We start from the raw sequence: 27,500 nt of genomic DNA, 5'->3' as shown, positions 1-27,500 counted from the left end.
CGCACTACCCAAAGCTGTAAAGGAATGTGAATCACTACCCACTTTCAAAAACACTCTCAAAAAACACCTACGGGAGACTGCAATTCGAAACTGGCCCCTGTAAATGTCCTAACACAACCCCCTCCAATGTACAGTAAAAATGACCAAGTATGGTCTTGTCAATATTCCAATGTACAGTGTTGCTTGTACAGTTGTACAGTGTCCCCCACCCACCCCTCCTACCCAACCTTCCCCCACCCACCCAACCACCTCCGATGTACAGTACCCCCCCCCCCCCCCCCCCACCTACCCAACCTCCTCCAATGTACAGTTTCTACGTCAAATGTATATACTTCTTTTCTGGACTCTTTTCGTATCACAAACAGTACTGTATTTGCAAATCTGGTATGTCATAAATGTATAGATGTAGCAGTACTGTCTATCTGTATGTCATATATGTTACGATGAATTGAAAATGGGGGACCCTGATGTAAACAAGACGAAAGTCTTTCTCTGGTCTGCATCCCCTTAACAATTGTATGTATTGAGCTGTACTGTACTGTACCCATTCTGCAATCTGTTAATAAAGTTTTCAATCAATCAATCAAAGGCAACCGTGTTAACCACTACACCACCACGCGTGTCATTAAAAAAATTTCTTTGATTAATTTAAGTAGCAGCAACAACATCAAAAATGAGACTTTGGTACTCGGAGATCATGTCCATATTTATGTCCATCTTTGTTTACATGTAGCTATACTACACAGATAGTTCAGTTGTAAAACTCATACGCACATTGTTGCAGAATATGAAATGGTGTCAAACTGCATCCTTTAGGCAAAAGAGTTGTGTTGTTTTTCATCGAGGCAATCGTTCGTGGTGGAATTCGTACTCCCACGGCTTACTGGCTGAGACACCGCTATCTATTCCCCGGTGCATTTTGAATAATCGTGCGGTGAATCGGACTGTTTATATAAAAAAGGATAGTTCATTTACATAAACAAAGGTCTAATACAGAATGAAATGAAGGAGGAAAAACAAAAGTCTAAGAAAAGCTAAGAAATGTCTCTTTCTCTCTCTCGTCGTTCGCTCTCTCTAGCTCGCTCTCTCTCCTCCCCCAGCCCTCCATCAGGAGGGCCGCCTTTCTCTCCCCGATGGTGTTCCCTGCTCTGTCAGAACCCGACTGGCTTGCTGTCAGTTCGTTATCTTAAAAATGCCACTCCCCATCTCTCTCTCTCTGGTTGGGGACAGTGTTATGATGTAGTTGTGGTGGTTGTGGTGTTATGATGTAGTTGTGGTGGTTGTGGTGTTATGATGTAGTTGTGGTGGTTGTGGTGTTATGATGTAGTTGTGGTGGTTGTGGTGTTATGATGTAGTTGTGGTGGTTGTGGTGTTATGATGTAGTTGTGGTGGTTGTGGTGTTATGATGTAGTTGTGGTGGTTGTGGTGTTATGATGTAGTTGTGGTGGTTGTGGTTGTGGTGTTATGATGTAGTTGTGGTGGTTGTGGTGTTATGATGTAGTTGTGGTGGTTGTGGTGTTATGATGTAGTTGTGGTGGTTGTGGTGTTATGATGTAGTTGTGGTGGTTGTGGTGTTATGATGTAGTTGTGGTGGTTGTGGTGTTATGATGTAGTTGTGGTGGTTGTGGTGTTATGATGTAGTTGTGGTGGTTGTGGTGTTATGATGTAGTTGTGGTGCTTGTGGTGTTATGATGTAGTTGTGGTGCTTGTGGTGTTATGATGTAGTTGTGGTGGTTGTGGTGTTATGATGTAGTTGTGGTGCTTGTGGTGTTATGATGTAGTTGTGGTGGTTGTGGTGTTATGATGTAGTTGTGGTGGTTGTGGTGTTATGATGTAGTTGTGGTGGTTGTGGTGTTATGATGTAGTCGTGGTGGTTGTGGTTGTGTGTTATGATGTTTATAATCCTCCCTCCCCTCACAGGCCCTCCCTCTGCTCCCCGTAACGCCATCTCCAACGTCAATGAAACCAGTGTCTTCCTGGAGTGGTCCGTTCCCATGGAAACGGGGGGCAGGAAGGACGTGCTCTACAACATCCTGTGCCAGCGGGTCTTGCCGGAGGGGCGGGGCTTGGAAGAATGCGGTGCCGGCGTACGTTTCCTGCCGCACCGCATCCGCCTATCAAACACCTCGGTGATGGTGGCCGACCTGCAGTCACACGCCAACTACAGCTTCTCATTGGAGGCTGTGAATGGAGTCACGGACCGAGCCAGCGGTCATGCCAAGCAGTATGTGACACTCAACGTTACCACAAACCAGGCTGGTAGGTGAAGCCCACTCTTTCTCTGTGTTTCCTCAACCAATTGCAATTCAATTTGTATATTTTCCACCAATGCAAGTGATCGTATATTCTTTTTAACCACTCGCAGCTACCCATATCCTTTTCAAGCCAGAGAGGCGTAGAATTTATTATTATCTCAGAAGTCCCCCTTCCCCCATGTATCCTTATTCATAGTGTTCTTATGACTTCTTATGTTCTTCTTTTTTGTCATACAATATGGCGCCATGGTTGTCATTTAATGATCAACTATTTAATAGTGGTGGTGGTGGTGGTGGTGGTGGTGGTGGTGTGTGTGTGTGTGTGTGTGTGTGTGTGTGTGTGTGTGTGTGTGTGTGTGTGTGTGTGTGTGTGTGTGTGTATGTGTGTGTTCAGGGTGGATTATGGGAATAGGTGAAAATAGCACACAGTAGTGGATCATTATTTCACTTTAAAGATCTCTTTGTTGTCTGTGTCCCCCGGTGCAAGTGAGTACAGTGTGTTTAAAATGCAAATGAGTGAATCAAAGTAAACTGACAGCTTATGTATCATTGATATACCAGGTATTTTATAGAGGTATATTGATGAAATTGGGACTTCACACATCGATGGTGTCCCAGTTTAATGTATGGACTTTGCATTGACTGTGAATTACTACTGTTGCTGCTGCTGCTGCTCCAAGCCCTACAGGAATCATTTGGAACATAGAAAGTGAAATCAGTACTATTTTCACTGCATCAACGAAAGAAAATACCATTATTGGAAAGTGGCGTTGATATACAGTATACCAATTGCCAAACTATACTGTAGCTTTGCCAGGTGCCGAGACTTCTGGCACATTCCGAACCGTAATCTCTGTGTTGGAGGGAAACTACAAATTAAGATTAAAGTATGTTCCTATTGAACATCATTTGTATGTGGTTGAGTCTACATGGTCCACATTCCAAACAATCAGAAATCTTACAAACAGCACCTTTTAACTCATTGAGCGCCACTCTTTTTCCCCATCTTTACTCAATGGCACCAGCGTTGTTGACCATTTTAGCGATGTTTGCAGACCCATCGTGTGTTCTGTATTATAGCTATGGAGACAGTAGTTTGGCTCATTTGACAGGCATTGTTCATAGTCCATCACTGACTAACCAGTTAATTTCTACATACTGTAGTTTGTGCACTATTACACGCTAAACATTGCCCCTTTCCAAAAGAATCCAGTCTTTTTTCATAGATTGCGAGATATGACACGTTATATGCAATATGCTCAAATCATTCGGGTTGCCCACCTGAAACCCCAAATACTTTCCAATCAAAGGTATATACCATGTACATATGTGTCTTCACAAAATCATCAAGGGGGGGGGCGGGGGTCGCTTTAACTCAAAACTCTGATCGTTACCAAAAGCACGGTTTAGGTCCGGTAAAATACGACACTGTGATCGCTACAAAAACATGTTTCAGGTTCGGTAAAATAGACATAGAATATACCTTACCAGGGGGCGGCCGGGTAGCGCAGCGGACTAAGCATCTACCTACCACCGTAGAGACAGTGGGATCGAATCCAGCTGCCGCGGTACCTCCGGCTTGGTCGGTCGTCCATACTGACACAATTGGCAGTGTCAGCGGGTGGGAAGCCGGTGGGGTGGATCCTGGTCATTGTAAAACAGCGACTCCTACAGGTCGGTCGGGGCGCCTGCTCAGCGAGGAAGGGATCTGGGTGAGGTAGTATGATCCTCCCACGCGTTACACTCACCCAATGAGAGTCCTCGCTGTCAGGTAAAAAGAAGCAGCTGGCTGCCTCCACATGTATCGGAGGGGACATGTGATAGGCTTCAACCCTCCCTAGACCGGCAAGTGGGGGGCAAATGCGTGCAACTCCCAGGAAGGCGGGAGTGGGGGGGGAATTGGCATAACGACAAAAAAACGGAATGGGTAAAAAAATATACAGAAAAAGGAGGAGAAAAAGTAGATACAAAAAAAGCTAGAAGGTACTCCAAAAAGAACAATCCCCAGTGATCCCATCGCCATCGCAATTACTCGTGTATATGTGTATACTCGTGTATACAGGAAATAGGTGTGAGGTAGGGCTGGGCGATATGGCCTCTAAATGATATCGCGATATCTTTTGGCTCTGGCTGCAATTGTAGCTTACCACCACCGGTATGACTGTGTATGAACGAATAATGGACTCTGTGAAGCGCTCTGAGTCAGAGAAGAGCGCTATATAAATCCAATCCATTATTATTATTATTATTATTATTATTATTATCACGATACACGATATATATCGCGATATTTTGACATTTCCTCTAAAGCACTTAAAAATGCTTGATTTAACCCTTTGATGCATACAGTCACGCCAATATGATGATTATAATAAGTCCCTGCAAAATATGTTTCCATTATTAAACCATGAAGATGCTTTAAAAAATTATTAAGTGAAAATGTACTAAGAGTAGTCTACTGACACACTAATAAAAAAAAGTATTTACATCTAAGACAATTTATATAAAAACTATTGGGTGCCTAAGACTTTTGCACAGTACTGTGTTTTCTATCCACTTTAGACAAACACACACACACATATATATATATATATACACACTACTGTGAGAAAATAATAATCACACACAAAGCCTTACAAAGGGATAATGGCTTATAGCAGACTTAATGATTTTAGAATATTTCAGATAATGAAATGAAATGTTTATATCATCAACTATCCAGTTAGTATTTATACTGTAACGTTTGGCCACTTTAAATCATTGAATGGAGAGAGAGAGAGAGAGAGAGAGAGAGAGAGAACGCATTCGCGTTTTGAGCGTCTAAGCTGCCGTAGGCGATGACGTCACACTTGAATGTAAACAGGAAGAGTTTAAGACACGGAGATGGAAACTGGATGCTGATATAGAAACGAATAACCAATAAATATGAAGTTATCTTTAAACCTCTGTTGTCAAGCGTCGTCAATATAACCCACCCCTTTTTCTCACTAATGGAACTAGTGTCGTGGAGTCCGCTTTGAGCTAACGCTAGCAGCTAAGAGCTAGCAGCTAAGAGCTAACACTAGTTAGCTTAGCCTATTATGGTTTAACTTAGCAGCTAACGTTAGCCCATTGCATGTCATTGAAGGTCCGCGCTGGTCTGTGTAATGAAATTACAATTGCATGTAATTTAAGGTCCGCGCTGGTCTGTCTATAATGAAATGAGAGGAACGCTCTGCACTAAAGCAAGTCTCATATCAGCCGCGACGTGACAACATATACTCGATGTTCACGATATAGTAATTTACTACATCTCACGTAGAACAAGCCGCGATACATCGAGTATACTCGATATATCGCCCAGCCCTACTGTGAGGTGATAAAATCTCTGAGCGATCGCTCTGTCGCTCTGTCCTCTGAAGGGGGGGGGGGGGGGGGGGGGTTCTTGCAGACAAATCTTTTTTTTGTAAGTGTCCACTGTCCACACACTAAACTATCCCAGTTCAAAAGGTAGGCGATACTGACACCTGGCAGGATTCGATCGTCATTGCAATTTTAACGTAGGCAGCGGTGCAAGGGAGATACAGGGAGGTCCGCACAGTGGTTAGAATGGGGATCAGAGGAAAAATATCAAAGGATCAAAACCTGAGTATGGCACTCAACGGTTGGCGACGAAACCCGACTATACTCGCACACACGCGAGATGGGCGACCCACAGGAACACACACACACATGCACTGAGTCGCTGATGAAATGACTCTCTGCACTTTTCCTATCCCGTTGTCCCCCATGGGCAGCCGGGAGCAGATAGGGCATCAACGTGAGTTGCGCCCCGGGGACCAATCCAAGTGCTCCTGTCCGTCTTCGTCAAGGACGCCACAGCGTTAGCGATCTGTTGTGCATGTTTTTCCATTGGGTTTATCTTATCGGGGGGGAAACCCTTGCGAGCACGGGGAGAACATGCAAACTCCACACAGAAAGGCCTGGGAGATACCCCACCTGAGTACCTGGCATCATGGAAACCTGGTCCCCAAGCGGGAATCGAACCCTGGACCTTCTTGCTGTGAGGCGACAGTGTTAACCACTACACCACCGTGCCGCGGGGTGTAGTGTGGGGTATCATTGGAAAGCCACACTCATTGGTTACAACGATCCACAATCATTTTCGAGATTGGATCTAGATTGACGGAACTACTGCAGCCTGAGTCGGGAGTGATATTTTGTGCAATACCGCGTACTTTGCACAAGCCTCAAATACCGGCATGTAACTCGAGAACCTCTCAACGGATTTTGTCGGATTTTGTCGCTATCGACAGGCAACAAATAAGCCTTCAATTCGATATATATATTGTTTTACAAAATATGCACACCCGAGCCACTAGGGGTCGCCAACGTGCCGGTTGCAAAGAATCCGAAAAACTTCCCATATGAGGGATGTTGCAGCTTAACAACGTTCTATTTATTTCCAAACACATTCGGGAGCATTGTGTGAGTGCTTATACCCGCAATTTCAAACCATAAACAAGGTGGCCTGTTGGGATGTTAGATCCTAATGTGAAAAACTGTGATTTTATATGTCTGCACTTTATGTGCTCATTTTATGCCTGTCTTTTTTCTGTTGTGAAGCACTTTGAGCTGCAGTTTCTTTTTTTATCCACTTTTTCTCCCCATTTTCTATTTTTCTCCCATCCCAATTTCGTATTATCCAATTCTTCCCTCCCCTGTCTTGAACGTTGCTAGACCATTCTGATTGACAAGCTAAAAGCAATTGGTTTTGATAGTCTATCAGTGAGCTGGATACAATCCTACCTGGAGGGGAGAGAACAGATGGTGGAGGTAAACGGTACCCTATACCCCCCCTCCCAGTGAGCTGTGGTGTTCCACAAGGAAGCATACTAGGACCGCTACTGTTCCTAATTTATGCAAATGACATGTCGTCAGCTTGTGACTGCAACTTGTTCCTGTTTGCGGACGACTCAGCCCTGCTGGTCTCTGACAAGAACAAGTTACAGGTTGAAAAAACCCTCAGCTCGGAACTAGGCAAAATCTGCATATGGCTCGCCGACAACAAACTATCATTACACATGGGCAAAACAGAGTCCATTAACAAACTCAGCAAGACTGACGGCTTCTCAGTTACAGTGGGTGACAATATTGTCACAAGGAAAGATGAAATTACCTACCTGGGTTCCATCCTAGAGGCTAATCTTTCCTGTGACAAAATGGCATCCAATGTAATAAAAAAAGTCAACCAACGAACTCGATTCTTGTACCGGATCTCCTCTCTGGTAAACAAGAATACCCTGAAGACTCTGGCAGGAGCACTCATTCAAGGGTACTACGACTATGCTTGCAGCTCATGGTACCAAAGCACCTCAAAGACGCTAAAAACCAAATTACAAACATCTCAAAACAAACTAGTCAGACTACTGCTTGACCTGACTCCTAGAACCCACCTCACCCCTGCCCACTTTGACAACCTAGGATGGCTTAGAGTAGACGACAGAGTACAGCAACTTGCAATGGGCCTGGTCTACAAGATACACTACACAACCAAGGTACCCATGTACATGTCAAAATACTTCCCAAAGGTCAGTGAATACCACGATCACAACACCAGGGGAGCTCCACAAATCATGTTAAACCCAGATTCGGCTCAAACAAGGGACTAAACACATTTCGCAATTATGCCACATCAATGTGGAACGCCATACCCAAAGCTGTAAAGGAATGTGAATCACTACCCACTTTCAAAAACACTCTCAAAGAACACCTACGGGAGACTGCAATTCGAAACTGGCCCCTACAAATGTCCTAACCTAGTTGTACAGTAAATGACCAAGTATGGCTTTGTCAGTATTCCAGTGTACAGTGTCCCCCACCCACCCCCTACCCAAGCCCCCCCCCCCCACCTCCAATGTACAGCGACCACCCCCCCCCCCCCAACCCCACCCCGCCTACCCAACCTCCTCCAATGTACAGTTTCTACGTCAAATGTATATACACTCTTTTTTTGGACACTTTTTGTATCACAAACAGTACTGTATTTGCAAATCTGGTATGTCATAAATGTATAGATGTAGCAGTACTGTCTATCTGTATGTTGTGTGTGTCATATGTGTGTCGTGTGTGTTATGATGAATTGAAAATGGGGGACCCTGATGTAAACAAGACGAAAGTCTTTCTCTGGTCTGCATCCCCTTAACAATTGTATGTATTGAGCTGTACTGTACTGTACCCATTCTGCAATCTGTTAATAAACGTTTCAATCAATCAATCAATCAATCAGACTATGCCTCCCACTGGTCGGTTGTAGTGAGGACAGAAGCCTTGCATCACGTGTCCCCTCCGGTACACGAGGAGGCAGCCTGTCGCATCTTTTCACCGCAGCAGCGCAATCTCTCAGTGGCGAGGAGTAACATGTGGGAGGCTCACGCTGCCCCCGATACTTCCTGCTTCCGCCGCACTGGCGTCACCAAACCGACCTGTAGGAGTCGCTGTCCACAACGTCCAATCCCCCCCACCGGCTTTCCCACCCTCTAACACTGCCAATTGTGTTAGTATGAACGACCGGCCAGCCAGTAGCAACGCCGAGAGCTGGGCTCGAACCCAGCGTCTCCTGCGTTAGTGGCGAGCGCCTTGCCCACTGTGCTAATCAGCCGCCCCTGAGCTGCAGTTTCTGTTTGAAAGGTGCTATACAAAGAAAGTTGATTATTATTATTATTATTAACACTTTAGTTGCCAAAGGACGAGTTTAGGCGTCCTTCCCCGCCATGCTCAAGTTGCCGAAGACGCCGTATCTCGTCTTTGATATCAATATTTCAAAAATCTCTGATCGGAATCATATTTCCTTTCTGGGGCCCTGAGACACAAGTGGGATCTCCTCTCAATCCTCTAGCGGTTCAAGACCGCCATCTGGTGGCCGATCGGCAGATCGAAAAAACGGATGTTACCTTTAACCCGGCAGGACTCACTCCATATGTGGTCCGGGCACTCGCTAATGTTAGAGAGACTCAGTCTTCACACAGTGAACATCGATCGCTGCAAATAACTCGAAAAAACAACATGATTTGGACGTATATATTATTATACAACCTGGAAATGGACAGAGTATTTCAACATCCCATAATGGAAAACTGTCTACCCCACGCTGATCGCCCAACGGCCCGCGGAGACTGGGGTGTGTTTTAGCGTGTAATAATACCGTGTTCGACACTAACTGCTATGATGAACATTTGACCCACATTAGATGAATGGTAAAACGTTGCCCACGGAATTATAAACGATCCCCCGCCCATCCGGTCAATATCAGATGATACGTAGAAACTTCTAGAAGTACGTCCAATTGACATTTTTGATCTCGCACAGATTCCTACCAAACTGTATTTCATCATCAATATAATGTATTTGGGGCTATAAATCACGTTCTGGAGAAAGCTGCAGAAAGAGATGAAAACATACTTATACTTTAGATCATATTTTAGTATGAATATGTGAATGAAAAAGTTTAACGTTGCTACACCATGAACAATACATATAGGACCTTGAATGGGCCCTAATAATGGCAATCTAGCAATAGAATTTAAAAAGTTATAGCCCTGCAAAGAAGGGGAACTTCTCCATGTTAAATAGAGCTGGCAACGGATGGTATATCATGAATTTAACCTTAGGCAATCAAAGTGTTAATAGAGACGCTTATTTGTCCCTTACAACCTTCTTTGTTTGGGTTTCTGCCTTATCTCTATTGTCCTGTTCTCTACTGTATGTCTGCCTCTATTTCTCTTTCTTTGTCTTTCCTTTTCACTGTTTCTGTTTCTCTTTGTCTGTCTTTGTCTTTCTGTCTCTCTGTCAGTCTCTTTCTCTGTCTTTGTCTGTCCATCTCTCTCCCTCTCTCTCTCCCTCTCTCTCTCTGGCCCACAGAATCTACTAAGAGGGGCACAAATCTTTTCTTTGCAAACATTTGCAGGCTCCTCTGTCTCTAGTTGTGTGCCTGATTTACCAAGGTCTGAAATGCAAACGAGGCTGGTTGCAGTTGTGCTCATTAGGATTCCTGACGTGCAGACTGAGACCGTAATGTTAGCCCACCTGCCTCGGCACCGGCGCTGCCAGGCCATACGTGACGAGCACTCAGAGTTGGAAGTAAATTTTGAGTATTATGACAATAACTTGATTAAACTATTTGCATGCGCAGTGGAGAGGAATGCTCCCTCGGTATTTCCATTTAGATGCAATCTCTCTACACCTCTGTATTTAAAAGGCAGAAGCCGCGCGCACGGCTCATTTGGTGATTGACAGCGGGTACTTTTGTACCTTTATGATAGGCCTATAGGTTAATGCAAAGCCCTATATGTTAATGTAAAGACTAATATATGTGATACCTCCTGTCATTCAGACTGCAACTATCTTTTTGTGATGTGGACATAGCCACATATAAATGCAGTCTATTTACAGTTAAAAAATAAATCCCCAAATCCATGTTTTGTCAAGACTCTGGTTGTTGCAGATTAGCTAATATAAGAGGTATGTTGTGCATGAAACTCATCAGTCTGGAGTTGTAAACATGCACCCACTAGAGTGCCCCTTCCCTATTGACTTGATCTAATTTAATGGGGAAAATGGTCCATTAAATTATTGCTCCATTTTTCATTGATATGAAACTTTAAACGCCACGGAAGAAGGTTACGACATGCATGTAAGTGATAAAAACCAAGTGTAATCACAAGTCATATTATCAATGTTGGTCTAGTTAGTAGATCAGGGGTTCCCAAAATTTTCAGGCCGCGACCCCCAAATAACGGTGTCAGGGAGCTACGCGACCCCCACTATTATAGGAGGTAAAAAAAATTATGTAAAAAAAAATTATAATAATTTTTTATTTATTTTTTTATAAATGGAAATGTATGGTTGAAACATGCAAACGTTCAAACGCACACACACTAATAAGCATTGGAGGCTTTTAACCAGGGCCGGACTGGGGAAATCATTCAGGCCAGGAAATATAGTGCAAAATATAGCCCCAGTCAGGCCACTTTTTAAGCAGGCGGTCTGGGGGTCCCCCACCAGGAATTTTTTGTTACAAAGACTTCATTTCCTGCATTCTGGTGCAGGATTTTTTTTATTTGTACCCTTTAAATGCCAGTGTTTGTGATGGCATCACAAATTATTGTTAAAAAACAGGCTAGCATATGTATGATTAGCAAGAACACTGATTTTGATGGATTTTCAGTTTTTTTGTAATGACAGATTGAAAAAAATACAATATTTTATTCAACTTCACCCCTGATCATAAAACCACATATTAATTTTATAATTCTAACCCTTTAAATGCCAGTGTGTGTGATGCCATATATTTGCAATATATCAAATGCAAAGTAGATTTTTCTGGGGGGGATTATTACAGGCTAGCATGTGTCAATGATTAGCAACAACAGTTTTTTGTAAGGGTCCCGCCTCCACCAATCACATGCGGCTCCCTTTGTGTGTGTGTGAGAGCAAGAGAGAGAGAGAGAGATAGTTCTCCAATTTGTGTGAGTTGCAGTGATCTCCTGGTTGTTCCCCATCTAGGTTATCTAACTATTGCGCTGCTGCAACTAGAAATACTGGCCTGGCCTGCTTCCAAGTTCAGTGGCCTGACTGCATAAAAAAAATAAAAATAAAAACGAATCATCTGGCGACCCCCCGCGGCGGCGACCCCCACTTTGGGAACCCCTGTAGTAGATCACAGTGACTCACCATTGACCCAGAAAATGCCCATGCGCCTGTATTTGCACCAATGTGTGTGTGCAGGGGCGGACCTTCCTACAGGCGATATAGGCGGTCGCCTAGAGCGCCACCCAGAGGGGGACGCAAAAAAAAAAAAAAAAAAAAAATTTAATTTTTTTAATTTTTTTTAATTTTTAATTTTTAATTTTTTTTTGCAGTTTTGGCGCCCCCCTCTATATCTGCAACCATTATTTTTACATTAAAAAAATTCTAACATAAGGGAAAATGAGCCAAAAATCTAAAACGGTCGGTCGGTCTGAGCCTCAGCTTTAGGTGTTCACAGTCAGAACATGCTAGAGCGCTGTGCATTGATGGGTATCGGTCAAGTGTTTATAGAATTGAACGTTGAGGAAAGAAAGACTAACGTTAGAGAACTATGAAGAAAAAAACCATAAAAAAAAATAATAATATTACAAAAAAAAGAAAATAATTTTTTTTGGGGGGGGGGGGCGCAGTGGTGAATCTCGCCTAGGGCGCCAAATGGGCTAGGTCCGCCCCTGTGTGTGTGTGTGTGTGTGTGTGTGTGTGTGTGTGTGTGTGTGTGTGTGTGTGTGTGTGTAGGGAGGTGGAGTGGAGTGGTGGGTGGGTGTATGTGTGTGAAGGACAGATATATAGAGTGTATGTGAAAGAGAGAATGTGTGTGTGCGTGCTTGTTTGTTTGCATGAGTGCATGTTAAAGTGAGAATGTGTGTGTGTGTGTGTGTGTGTGTGTGTGTGTGTGTGTGTGTGTGTGTGTGTGTGTGTGTGTGTGTGTGTGTGTGTGTGTGTGTGTGTGTGTGTGTGTGTGTGTGTGTGTGTGTCAGAGAGAGAGAGAGAGAGAGAGAGAGAGAGAGAGAGAGAGGGGGCTGTTTGATGTGTGAGAAGTGTCGTGCTCGATAAGGCATCCATGAAATAGGTGATTTCACAGTGTCCCTGTGAAGGCCTGCTGAATAATAAAGTGTTGGTGGAGAGAGAGATGGAGAGAGGGAGAGAGAGGTGGGAGAGAGAGATGGAGAGAGGAGGAGAGGTGGGAGAGAGAGATGGGGAGAGATAGATGGATAGAGAGGGAGAGGTGGGAGAGAGAGAGGTGGGAGATAGAGAGAGATGGATAGAGAGATAGGTGGGAGAGAGGGGGGTAGGAGAGAGAGAGAGAGAGAGAGGGGGGGGTGGGGGAGAGAGAGAGAGGGGGGGGGGGAGAGAGAGGGAGAGGGGGTGCGGGATCAGGTGGGTGGGATAGAGAGAAAAAAGTAGAAGAGACAGAAAGAGGGAGATATTTGGCAGAGGATGGAGGGGGACAGAGATAAAGGAAGGAGGAATGAAAGAGGTATAGAGAGAGAGAGAGAGAGAGAGAGAGAGAGAGAGAGAGAGAGAGAGAGAGAGAGAGAGGGGGGGGGGGGGGAAAGGGGGTAAAATAGGGTGTATGGGCGCAGCTAGGGACAGAAGTAGAAGGTACCGATGGAAAAGATGAAGGGGTAGTGTTGTGAAGGATCAGATTAAACCGAATATATATATTTATTTATGGATATATATTTAATAGTATTTGTATATCGTTTGATATCCCTTGTATATTCCTTGTACATATACACTGAATATCCCTTTAGTCTACTAACAGCCCATAATAGTTTAATTCTCTCATTGGACAAGAACCTGGCGCCAGCAGCCAAGCCCCTTGGTTCAAGTTCAATCGTGCCGACGAACATGTCGTTACTAGCCCCGGTTCCGCGTAGGAATACGTCTGGCGAAATACGAATGGTACTATTTGTTCACAGCGCATATATATACGGCGCAAGTAAAGTAGAACTTTCTTTAGTCCCTTAGCCCTTAGTTCTTTACCCTCCAACCTAGTGGCAAGACGTTAAGCCTCACCCACGATACACGTGTGGTGCAGTATGGTCAACTTGGCCTCAGAATGGCATTGAGACATCGTGTGGATTAATAGTTGAATTGTCATAGTTTGGCACTATACCGTCGAGTGGGACGTATTTCTATTAAGTTAATAATAGTCTATTATGTATGGTGCATCGTTCGGTTAGAGTTATAAAGTGAGCAGTACCCCCATCGTTTCCTCGCGTTATCTAGAGTCTTAACCAGGCTGGGCAGACCACGTGTGGTGCTTTCATCCGAGGAGTTCTGGGCTAGGACGAGTGGACCTGCACATTGGATTACCTTACCCGGACGACGGCGAGCCCTACACGGCTTGGATTATCTACTTGCTTTGGGTGCTTTGATTTATGCCATGGATAACAGCCAACACTGGTGAGTGTTGGAACTACCCCCCGAGAGGAGTCTAGGTGAGACGGCGCTCTACCCAGAGTGAGGTCGCCTCACGTCTCTTCGTTGTGGACCGGCAGCTACCGTCTACAAGAGGGCCCAACTGTATTCATCTGTGGACCAAGGTTCTGTGGGCACCGTGTTCAGCACTCTGAATTCTCCCAAGAAATCGTTGGCCAGATGGGATATCGCCAGCGGCTCTCCTAACCCCCCCCCCCCCTACTGACTTACAACCAGCGGGACCCCCCTTTAGTATATCCAGCTATAATCATTAAGTACCATCGCTATAGTTCCCTAAAGAACCAGGTTGTATATTTGCTTCCTGCGTAACCAGAGATTGGACATTCAATGTTGATTTGCCTACGAATACTCATTTGCCTTACAAGTGCATTCAAATCATAAATGTCATTAAGTGAACGTTGTATATACCCTTTGCTATATATTAAATATTCGATTTATACATTTGTGTGGACTTGGTTTCATCAGGTGGGAAAGTGTTCATCATATCTATATCATGTACTGTGTGGCCAGTAGTTAAAGTACATAAAGCGGTAGTGGTTTAATGATACCATACTTATCAATACAGTCAGGGAATTGTACCCCTCAGTTACAATTGGTCCTTCGAGCCGGAGGGTAACTAGTGTAATATTAATATAGTGTTATTAATATTGAAATGGCCTATGATGAACACTCCACGAAACGGTCCTCCTAACGTAGAACGCCCGCGGCGCAGACGACAGACACCTCAGTACTTAGAGGATTACGCTGTCAGTCAACTACCTAGCCTTCTACAAACGGTAAACGCGGTAAAAGTAGAAAGTAAAATTATGTCTGACCTTAACGACCAGGTTACCCCGACCACAGAGGCCCTAGTGGGTTCTAATGTAACTGACCAAGCTCACGGTGGGGACCAGGAGGGAGCTGACATGCCTTTACCCCCCGCCAATACCGAAGAAGTAGTCCCCGACCAGCCCCGGGAGGAAGACAACCCTACAGAGAGAGAACTCTGCACGGAACAAGATGAGGAGAGCGCAGAGGAGATAGAGCTCCAGGACTCCCCAACGAGTACAGCCAGGAGCGGCTCACCTCTACAACCGCCTTCCCCCAGCGAAGCGGAGAGGATGCTATCACAGGCGTTCCTCGTCAGCCTGACAGCCTCTACCGAACGCGATCGACTCCAGGGTGAACGCGATCGACTTCAGGGTGAACGCGATCGACTCCAGACACAGCAACGGAGCGAAGAAGAGCGCATACGCCTGGAGATGAGACGCCTTCAGGCGGAAGAGAATATGGCAAGAGACCGAGCAGACACCCAGCGTGCCGCTGCCGGTGCCCAAAGAGAAACAGAGCGCGACCTCGCTCTCATCCAGCGCGAAACCGAGCGTGACAGACTACAGGGCGAGCGCGACAGACTACAAGCCGAGCGCGACAAGTTACAAGCGCAGCTAATGGAGCAGCTGATCCTCAAGGCAACACCCTCTCCCTCCGCCAGGGGTTCAAGGAACTCGTCGAGACAACAGTCAAGGGCAGCGTCTCCTAACCGAGCAAGCGACCCTGAACAGACCAAGCCTATACCCCCCGCAGACCCCCTTCCCCGACCGGTCCAAGCGAGACCCAGCTACAAGGAAGGAGCAGCATACACTGCGGAGAAGCTAAATAAACGACTACAGGATCTAGAGGACCTGATAGAAGAAGAAGAGGGAGAGGAGGAGAACCAAGCCCGACGACAGCACAGTACTCCACCGGACCAGGAGGTCCAGTACAGCCCAGGCTATACCCCCGCGGCGCTGCGCTACAGACCCCCGACTCTATTCACGGGTGAGCATGACGCACGACCAGCCCCGAGGAATAGCACCTGGACCAGCGGGCCATGGTACCCTGCCGGTACCAGCCCACAGAGAGGCGCAAGAGGAGACTTGCCTAGGAGGCCTCTCGCCCAACGCTCGCCGATGTATCAGCCATCCACGGCGTCATACATTGGTACACCGACGTTTCCAGACTTCACCTATGAGAATCGAGCACAGTACACGGAGCTCCGGATGTGCTTAGAGACAATGATGGTGGATGTCGCTGATGAACGCCACAAGTATGCAATATTACTGAAGCACCTGAAAGTACCCCGAGCGCACAATATAGCGCTAGCCTATGCCACCTCTACGACCCCATACACCGCGGCTCTAGCAGCGCTGGACCAGAGATATGGACGTATATGGGATTACGTAATCCAAGAGATAAGGCATATTGACCGCCTACCCCCAGCAACAGACAATCGCTCATTAGACGACCTGTCTATAAAAGTGCAGTCCCTGGTAGGGATGCTGGGAGCGCAACGAGAAAAGGGATTGTACGAGCACTATGGGACAAGGACCAGGGCTGGGACGACCCAATACCCGCACCCCTTGCCTCCACATGGAGAGAGTGGGAGACGGAACTCCGCTCACTCCCAGGCGTCAATATACGCCGCAGCTACTTCCCACCCACAGTGAGGCCAGAGACATGCAAGATGGATCTACACGTCTTCAGTGACGCCTCCGAAGTAGCCTATGGATCGGTGGCCTACTTGCGTGCCCAAGAGAAGGGAGGAGAGATACACACTGCTCTCATCCTGGCTCGCTCAAGAATAGCCCCACGAAAGCAACAATCTATCCCGCGTCTAGAGCTCTGCGCAGCCCTAGCAGGAGCGCATCTAGCCACGTTAATCCAACGTGAACTCACCATTCCGGTGCACAGAACAATCTTGTGGTCAGATTCCACGACAGTACTCACATGGATCAAGTCTGATTCATGTAGATACAAGGTCTTCGTGGGAGTCAGAGTCACAGAGATTCAAGAGTTAACAGAAGCAGCGAGCTGGCGGTATGTGGACACCAAACACAACCCAGCTGACGTCATCACCCGGGGAATGTCCCTAGATGACCTCACCCGTCGCAACATCTACAGTGACGGACCAGAGTTCCTCAAGCTCCCGGAAGAAGAGTGGCCTACGCCCACCCCACGGGAAGCGAGTAAAGAGGAGGCTGAGAACAAGAAACCTATGTTCTGTGGACTGAGCACAGTCGCCTCCACAGACCCCAACATAGATGATTGCCTCACCCTACAGAGTGCGCAACTAAAGACATTTCTGCGGCACCACCCAGAGATTCAGCCCACTGCCGACATTTCAGCAGCTGACTACGAAGAAGCAGAACTTCTTCTACTACAACGAGCCCAGAGAGACTCGTTCCCCGATGAGCTAGACTGTCTACAGGGAGGAAAGCCCGTCCCATCAGACAGCAGACTGCTCCACCTGGCACCCGAGAGTGACGCCCATAATCTCATCAGAGTGGGTGGTCGTCTGCGGAGGGCCCCCGATCTACCGGATGACGTTAAGTACCCGATAGTCTTGAACAGCCGACACAAGGTCACAGAGCTGATCATAAAGAAATACGACGAGGATGTACACCACGCAGGAGCAGAGACAGTCCTCACGGAGATCGAGGGAGTATTGAACTCCAAGCCCCTCGGCTACGTCTCCAGTGATATAGCAGATGTCGACCCAGTCACCCCCAACACACTCTTGATGGGGCGGCTGGACCCCGCGCTACCCCAGACAATGTACAGGCCTGAAGAAGCGAACGGCCGAAGAATGTGGAGGTACAGTCAAGTACTAGCTGACAAGTTTTGGAACAGCTTTCTACTCCACTACCTACCGTCTCTACAGACCCGCCAGAAGTGGGTAAAAGAGAGAGACAATTTGACAGAAGGAACAGTCGTCATGATTATCGACCAGTCACTACCCAGAGCTATGTGGCCGGCTGGCCGCGTAAGCAAAGTGATCACCGGTGCCGATGGCAAGGTCCGAGCAGCTGAGGTGCTCGTCCAAGGGCGAACTTACACATGACCCGTGGCGAGGCTAATAGAACTGCCCAGACTCCCAGACACTATCGATGACGACCATGACCCCATGACTTTGTGAGTTGACTGACCCTTACAGCGGACCTTGAGTGGTAGACAGTGCGGTTAATCTGTCTCTGCTTAGCTAATTAGGTGGGACTAATTAGGGGGCGGCTGTTGTGAAGGATCAGATTAAACCGAATATATATATTTATTTATGGATATATATTTAATAGTATTTGTATATCGTTTGATATCCCTTGTATATTCCTTGTACATATACACTGAATATCCCTTTAGTCTACTAACAGCCCATAATAGTTTCATTCTCTCATTGGACAAGAACCTGGCGCCAGCAGCCAAGCCCCTTGGTTCAAGTTCAATCGTGCCGACGAACATGTCGTTACTAGCCCCGGTTCCGCGTAGGAATACGTCTGGCGAAATACGAATGGTACTATTTGTTCACAGCGCATATATATACGGCGCAAGTAAAGTAGAACTTTCTTTAGTCCCTTAGCCCTTAGTTCTTTACCCTCCAACCTAGTGGCAAGACGTTAAGCCTCACCCACGATACACGTGTGGTGCAGTATGGTCAACTTGGCCTCAGAATGGCATTGAGACATCGTGTGGATTAATAGTTGAATTGTCATAGTTTGGCACTATACCGTCGAGTGGGACGTATTTCTATTAAGTTAATAATAGTCTATTATGTATGGTGCATCGTTCGGTTAGAGTTATAAAGTGAGCAGTACCCCCATCGTTTCCTCGCGTTATCTAGAGTCTTAACCAGGCTGGGCAGACCACGTGTGGTGCTTTCATCCGAGGAGTTCTGGGCTAGGACGAGTGGACCTGCACATTGGATTACCTTACCCGGACGACGGCGAGCCCTACACGGCTTGGATTATCTACTTGCTTTGGGTGCTTTGATTTATGCCATGGATAACAGCCAACACTGGTGAGTGTTGGAACTACCCCCCGAGAGGAGTCTAGGTGAGACGGCGCTCTACCCCGAGTGAGGTCGCCTCACGTATCTTCGTTGTGGACCGGCAGCTACCGTCTACAAGAGGGCCCAACTGTATTCATCTGTGGACCAAGGTTCTGTGGGCACCGTGTTCAGCACTCTGAATTCTCCCAAGAAATCGTTGGCCAGATGGGATATCGCCAGCGGCTCTCCTAACCCCCCCCCCCCCCCCCTACTGACTTACAACCAGCGGGACCCCCCTTTAGTATATCCAGCTATAATCATTAAGTACCATCGCTATAGTTCCCTAAAGAACCAGGTTGTATATTTGCTTCCTGCGTAACCAGAGATTGGACATTCAATGTTGATTTGCCTACGAATACTCATTTGCCTTACAAGTGCATTCAAATCATAAATGTCATTAAGTGAACGTTGTATATACCCTTTGCTATATATTAAATATTCGATTTATACATTTGTGTGGACTTGGTTTCATCAGGTGGGAAAGTGTTCATCATATCTATATCATGTACTGTGTGGCCAGTAGTTAAAGTACATAAAGCGGTAGTGGTTTAATGATACCATACTTATCAATACAGTCAGGGAATTGTACCCCTCAGTTACAGGTAGAGTAGAGGGTGAAAGATAGGGATGGGGGAAGAAAGGATAGAGAGATTAAAACAAGATAATGGGGTAGAGAAGAGGGGTTGGTGGGAGACAGGCAGTGATGCAGTAGTAATATAAAATGGTAAACTATTAATTAATTGATCACAGTAAATAATGCATATACTGTATCTTTCTTTTCAGAATGGTATTATTTAATTGATTAATTTTCTCAAAAAGATAATTTTCATGTAACTTGCACCACTAATCTACTCAGCATAATCTACTGTAATCTTCTATCTAATTAAAATCGCGACGACTTCCAGGTGGGTAAACTGAGTTTAGGATGATTTAACCTCCACTACAGAGCATGCGGTCGACTGGCAACATGGGGAGAGACAGAGAGAGGGAGGATATGCATGAAGCATGAAGGAGAGAGAAGGGAGAGAGCGGGTATAGCACCATTCAGTCTCTATAGGCCACATACTACAACCACATCCTAGAACTGTTGGAAACCCTCAGCAAGCCTCTGCTTAACTGTCGTAAAGTTCTCCATGTTTGTGTCTTATAACCTCGTTTTTGGTCTGGCCTACCGTTCGGTACGTTCTAGAGCTGCCCCCTCATAATTGATCAGTCAATGAATTAACAAAATTGTTGATTTTATGCTTTTTTTTCCCACAGTGAATGAGTTATTTCCTAAGAACTATAGATTTGTGGTTTCTTTGAATTATTGTATGTGGGAAACAACGGTTTTATATATTTGACTATTAACTCAACACATTCATTATTCAACAGATGTTATGCCTATTACTCCTTGACAGTGGGGTATTATTACTCCTTGACAGTGGGGGTATTATTACTTCCTGACAGTGGGGGTATTATTACTTCCTGACAGTGGGGGTATTATTACTCCTTGACAGTGGGGGTATTATTACTTCCTGACAGTTGGGGTATTATTACTTCCTGACAGTGGGGGTATTATTACTCCTTGACAGTGGGGTATTATTACTCCTTGACAGTGGGGGTATTATTACTCCTTGACAGTGGGGGTATTATTACTTCCTGACAGTGGGGGTATTATTACTTCCTGACAGTGGGGGTATTATTACTCCTTGACAGTGGGGGTATTATTACTTCCTGACAGTGGGGGTATTATTACTTCCTGACAGTGGGGGTATTATTACTCCTTGACAGTGGGGGTATTATTACTTCCTGACAGTGGGGTATTATTACTCCTTGACAGTGGGGGTATTATTACTTCCTGACAGTGGGGTATTATTACTCCTTGACAGTGGGGGTATTATTACTCCTTGACAGTGGGGGTATTATTACTTCCTGACAGTGGGGGTATTATTACTTCCTGACAGTGGGGGTATTATTACTCCTTGACAGTGGGGGTATTATTACTCCTTGACAGTGGGGCAGTGGCGGCTGCTGACCAAATTTCTTGGTGAAGCACAAAATTATTATATTATATATTAAATTATATTTTTTAAACATCCCCAACCCTGCAACACCCCCATTCCTCCCAGGTGTCAGGCTCCTCATTCACTTCCATTAATTTTGGGGACCATGTTTAAATATCACACTTCTGAAGTATAAATAAACTATACTGCTGTGACGATTTCAATAAAACAGACCATTCTGAGTCAATGGTACAGCAAAACTGTACCCATTGTCCCGTGGGATTATGCCCCCCCCCCCCCCCCCCCCCGCGGCGATATTAATATTTGATTAGAAACGCAAGCAAGGCTTGCCGCGACTCATGTGGTCCTTGGGCTACCTTATTATTACACACGCTAGGCCACAGCGGGCCAATGAATTCATAATCACTGTAAAATATATATATTTTAAATGCACTCACCACACAACAGCAGTGACCGATCTCATCTTCCATTGAATATTGCAGCTTCCTTCCTTAGAACACTGACGCCAGTCCAGCTGCAGCTGCGCAGGTATACGCACTGGCATTGCCAGGCATTCTCTTGATTGGAGTTCAAGGCTGTCAATCATTCAATCCCCGTTCGTGAATGGCAAGAGTTTAGATGCACGGACCGGGCTTAGATGACGTTAATAGCCTATTTTGATTGGCTATTATATTCATCAAGGTCAGCCCGTGCAGGGAAAGTTGCACCAGAGTGATTGACAGCTAGCCATTACTGCTGCAGGCCTGATCAGAGAGCTCAGAGCTGTCACTTTTGGCAATTTTTGAAAAAAATAAAAAATTCACTGGCATTTTATTTACAGAGGAAAATAATTCGAATAAAAATGTATTAATAATAATAATAAAAAAAAAAATATATATATATATATATATATATATATATATATATATATATATATATATATATGTAAATTAATAATAATTATAAATTATGAGTGAATTTGTGTTTCACGTGTCATGGAATAACCTCCACTGCAGTGGGGGTATTATTACTTCCTGACAGTGGGGGTATTATTACTTCCTGACAGTCGGGGAGACGTTTTAATTGCAAATGGAGGTGAAATCTGGGGAAGTCTTGGGAGCTCTTCTTTTCTTAACTGGTGAGTGAGACCAATAGCGCTACAGTTGACTGCTAATTAAACAGGTGTACAGTAAGGCAAAACCGAGTCTGTTGACCTCTGCAGCGTACAGTAGCATGCAACACACAGCACCTTATTAGCCCACTGTCTCACCCTTGCTGAGCGTATTAGATTACACATGCTGCTACATGTACTGTGTAGGAGCTGTCGTGCTCATGGATGATGTCACACCGGGGTTGCTACAGACCCTCTTGCTGACTCTGAAGCTGTTAGCTTACTTACCGAGTCCCGTGGTGGGAGTTCGGGCCAGGTTCCAAGTGAACCCAAAGCAAACGGGTGGTCTTGAAACCCAAAAAGTTTGAATCCACATCACAACATGCAGACCAAAGGGTTACCGACTTCTAAAACAAAATCATCGTCCTCCAGCACTTCCGATTCTGCAATCACTTGGCACTATTTTGTTTCTTGGAAAAAGCCGGTGTATTAATACGTGCAGGTAACGCGGCATATCAGCTGTTTCAAAATGCTGGAGGACCATCGTTTTGTTTTGGAGGTTGTTAACCCTTTGCCTGCATATTGTGGCATAGTTTTGTTTTGGAGGTTGTTAACTAGGGATGTCCGGGGCGGCTAGGTGGTGTAGTGGGCAAGGCGCTCGCCATCAACGCTGGAGACGCTGGGTTCGAATCCAGCTCTCGGGGTTGCTATCAGCTTGGCCGGTCGTTCATACTAACACAATTGGCAGTGTTAGGGGTGGGAAAAGCTGATGGGTGGGTCCTGGGCGTTGTGGACATATCGGTATATCGGTATCGGTAAAAAAGCCAATATCGAACATCCCTATTGTTAACCCTTTGCCTGCCTATTGTGGTGTAGTTTTGTTTTTGTGGTCGTTAACCCTTTCCCTGCATATTGTGGTGTAGTTTTGTTTTGGAGGTGGTTAACCCTTTGTCTGCATATTGTGGTGTAGTTTTGTTTTGGAGGTGGTTAACCCTTTGCCTGCATATTGTGGTGTAGTTTTGTTTTGGAGGTGGTTAACCCTTTGTCTGCCTATTGTGGTGTAGTTTTGTTTTGGAGGTGGTTAACCCTTTGCCTGCGTATTGTGGTGTAGTTTTGTTTTGGAGGTGGTTAACCCTTTGCATGCATATTGTGATGTGGATTGAAACCTTTTTGGTTTCGTGACCCCGTTTCTTCTGTTTGCTAAAGCTTCCCGGTTTGTTCGGAACACGGCATAGAACTCCGACCATGGGCCTCGGTAAGTAAGCTAATAGTTTTGCTTCGACCACTACTGGCAAGTATTTCATACAACTTAATGTCCAAAAAATCCTAACTATCCCTTTAAGGCAGAGGAGAGCTGAATGGGAGGCAGGCATTGAGGCAGCAATGGCAACGAGAGAGAGGTTGACACAGTGCTGCTCGAAGGCAAAGCACGGCTGAGAAGTGCAGAGGGTATGGAGTGTCTCCAAAATGGCCAGTTATGGCCAATAACTCACGAGAGGCCGCAGTATATGGTTATTATACCATATAATCCGCTTTGCGACATGCCAAACTACGCCCCTTAGCTGTGATATAATAATATAACCATATGCCATGGCCTAAAGTGAGCTATTGCTTTTGTAAAACGGTTACCAAGTAGGCTATGGCAATATGAAAGTAAGACTTCAATTGAAATAGCTTTTATTAAATAATAATGTTAAAAATAAAATAGTCCCTCATGGCTGCCTGCACTTTTTGGGCAGATATGCAGACTATTTACCAAGGCCGAATGCTGTTTTAACCTATGACCATTATGTAACCATTAACGATTCCAAATATGTGGTCAGTTCATCCAAATTACGCCTGTTTGGAAATGTGCTCCAATCTTTTCGAAGATTGAGTGGCTATGACAGGACTGTGGTTGACGCCCACTTTAACTGGGAATCCCTGTCCAATGTGAGGTTAACTATCGTAACGATTGTCCTACTATATCCTTTATCTGTCATTTATCAGTCTCCCCAGTTAGTAGCTAGATTAATACATTTTGTGGAAGTGGCAATAATCAAATGTTGCCTGATTCAGATGATGCTATCGCACATTTTTACCCTTTCTTGGTCCATATATGGGCATATTGTGTGTCATGATGCGAGGGCTTCCTCAATCTTGGCAGCAAGATGATTCCTCCTCATCTAGCCCAGACTGTCTCGTTTAACAAAGCTAACGTTTTTTCCCCTCCGACAGGGAGTGATACTGACTTGGGAAAAGGAATTAGAATCATAGCTGTGGGTATACGCTCATTATAACATGACTATGAACCAATCAGATTGCTTGATTTGAACTACCCGTTTTATAAACTACCTTACAACCTCTACTTTACTACTTTATAACCAGTGCGTCAGTCTTGGTGCACAGAACTCCCTGTACTGCTCTGAGTGAAGCAAGGGTCAGGGTAAGCTGGTATAAGAGACATGGAATAATATATTGTCCTCTCTTTCAGACAGAGAGAGACAGACTTAGACGTCCCTCTCTGATGATTCCCACCCCCCCCCCCCACCCCCCATTTTTCCCATCAATAACTTCCACTGAAATACTGTCTCGGTTCATCCGGTCTCCTGGACACTGAAGAGCCTTTCAACCTCAAGCAGATATAGGCTCAGGGCGAGAGGGAATTTGTACTGTAGATGATGGACACTTGAGAAGGTATATAGATGGTGAGGTATAGATGAGAGCAGAATGGAACAGAAGGCCGGTGGGAGGCTGGGAGAAAGGCTTGGAAAGGAAAATGTGATGAAAGAGAGGATAGGTGGGAGGCAGAGGAAGGTGGGACGCTAGAGGAAGGTGGTGGACGATGGGGAAAGAGGTGGGAGAGTGATATATGACAAAAATCTGGCAGAGACAGAGAGAAGAATGTACTGCAAAAATAAATCAACATCTCAAAGGAACACTCCAACATTTTGGGAAAAAATACACTTATTTTCCATCTTCCCCCAGAGTCAGACAAGAAGATTGATTTCATCTCTGTCTGTGTCCAGTATCCCCAGACCCGCTCTGTCAAAAGTGAAGAAATACAACTTCCGACAACTCCCAACATATTGATCTTCTCGTCTTGACTCTTGGGGAAGATGGCAAATAATAAGTTTCCCAAAATGTTTTAGGCTGAATGGACCTGGTGTGGATGAACTGAAAACAGTGTGTTCACTAGGTGATAAGTTATGAAACAGTGTGTGTTCGTTATAAGTTATGAAACAGTGTGTGTTCACTAGGTTATACGTTATTAAACAGTGTGTTCACTAGGTTATAGGTTATGAAACAGTGTGTTCACTAGGTTATAGGTTATGAAACAGTGTGTGTTCACTAGGTTATAGGTTATGAAACAGTGTGTTCACTAGGTTATAGGTTATGAAACAGTGTGTTCACTAGGTTCAAAGCTATGAAACAGTGTGTGTACTACAGCAGCCCATGAAAAGAACAAATTACCAAAAACACCTGATTTCCTATATTTCCTATAAAATAACAACTTGTTAACTTTTACTCAGTTCTGCCACTTTACAAACCTAAATAACTTTACTGTGACAACTAGGTGATTTCCCCACTGATACATTAACGTCTTATCTTGTCTTATCTTACCTTACCTTACCTTACCTTACCTTACCTTACCTTACCTTACCTTACCTTACCTTACCTTACCTTACCTTACCTTACCTTACCTTACCTTACCTTACCTTACTTTACCATACCATACCATGTCCTGTCTTGTCTTATCTTGTAAATCATCACTTTTCGCAAACCCATGGTGTTTCAGCAGGAAGACGTGGTGTTTCAGCAGGAAGACGTGGTGTGTTTCAGCAGGAAGACATGATGTTTCAGCAGGAAGACATGGTGTTTCAGCAGGAAGACATGATGTTTCAGCAGGAAGACGTGGTGTTTCAGCAGGAAGACATGGTGTTTCAGCAGGAAGACGTGGTGTTTCAGCAGGAAGACATGATGTTTCAGAAGGAATACATGGTGTTTCAGCAGGAAGATGTGCTGTTTCAGCAGGAAGACGTTGTGTTTCAACAGGAAGACGTGGTGTTTCAGCAGGAAGACGTGGTGTTTCAGCAGGAAGACATGGTGTTTCAGCAGGAAGATGTGGTGTTTCAGCAGGAAGACATGATGTTTCAGCAGGAAGACATGGTGTTTCAGCAAGAAGACATGGTGTTTCAGCAGGAAGACATGGTGTTTCAGCAGGAAGACGTGGTGTTTCAGCAGGAAGACATGATGTTTCAGCAGGAAGATGTGGTGTTTCAGCAGGAAGACGTGATGTTTCAGCAGGAAGACATGGTGTTTCAGCAGGAAGATGTGGTGTTTCAGCAGGAAGACATGGTGTTTCAGCAGGAAGATGTGGTGTTTCAGCAGGAAGACATGATGTTTCAGCAGGAAGACATGGTGTTTCAGCAAGAAGACATGGTGTTTCAGCAGGAAGACGTGATGTTTCAGCAGGAAGACATGGTGTTTCAGCAGGAAGACGTGGTGTTTCAGCAGGAAGACATGGTGTTTCAGCAGGAAGACGTGGTGTTTCAGCAGGAAGACATGATGTTTCAGCAGGAAGATGTGGTGTTTCAGCAGGAAGACGTGGTGTTTCAGCAGGAAGACATGGTGTTTCAGCAGGAAGACGTGATGTTTCAGCAGGAAGTCATGGTGTTTCAGCTGAAGACGTGGTGTTTCAGCAGGAAGACATGGTGTTTCAGCAGGAAGACGTGGTGTTTCAGCAGGAAGACATGGTGTTTCAGCAGGAAGACGTGGTGTTTCAGCAGGAAGACATGGTGTTTCAGCAGGAAGACATGATGTTTCAGCAGGAAGACATGATGTTTCAGCAGGAAGACATGATGTTTCAGCAGGAAGACGTGGTGTTTCAGCAGGAAGATGTGATGTTTCAGCAGGAAGATGTGGTGTTTCAGCAGGAAGACGTTGTGTTTCAGCAGGAAGACGTGGTGTTTCAGCAGGAAGACATGGTGTTTCAGCAGGAAGACGTGGTGTTTCAGCAGGAAGACATGATGTTTCAGCAGGAAGACGTGGTGTTTCAGCAGGAAGACGTGGTGTTTCAGCAGGACGACATGGTGTTTCAACAGGAAGACGTTGTGTTTCAGCAGGAAGACATGATGTTTCAGCAGGAAGACATGGTGTTTCAGCAGGAAGACGTGATGTTTCAGCAGGACGACATGGTGTTTCAACAGGAAGACATGGTGTTTCAGCAAGAAGACATGGTGTTTCAGCAGGAAGACATGATGTTTCAGCAGGAAGACGTGGTGTTTCAGCAGGAAGACGTGATGTTTCAGCAGGAAGAC

The 27,500-nt window shown here is 45.3% G+C and overlaps 1 protein-coding gene across 1 annotated transcript in view; it reads left to right on the top strand.

The window, feature by feature from the left end:
- LOC311237163 (ephrin type-A receptor 5-like) overlaps window positions 1–27,500 on the top strand; it is a gene marked incomplete at its 3' end in the record, with an annotated part of 196,381 nt that overhangs the window by 100,445 nt on the left and 68,436 nt on the right. Inside the window, 1 exon segment of the mRNA XM_084324972.1 lies at window positions 1,921–2,259. Coding sequence (XP_084181098.1) covers window positions 1,921–2,259 — 339 coding nt within the window.

This window comes from Notolepis coatsorum (genome assembly GCF_963971535.1).
Source record: "Notolepis coatsorum genome assembly, chromosome: 11".
Lineage (NCBI taxonomy): Eukaryota > Metazoa > Chordata > Actinopteri > Aulopiformes > Paralepididae > Notolepis > Notolepis coatsorum.
Note: the sequence above shows the minus strand (reverse complement) of the source record. Positions and strands in the feature narration are given on the sequence as shown.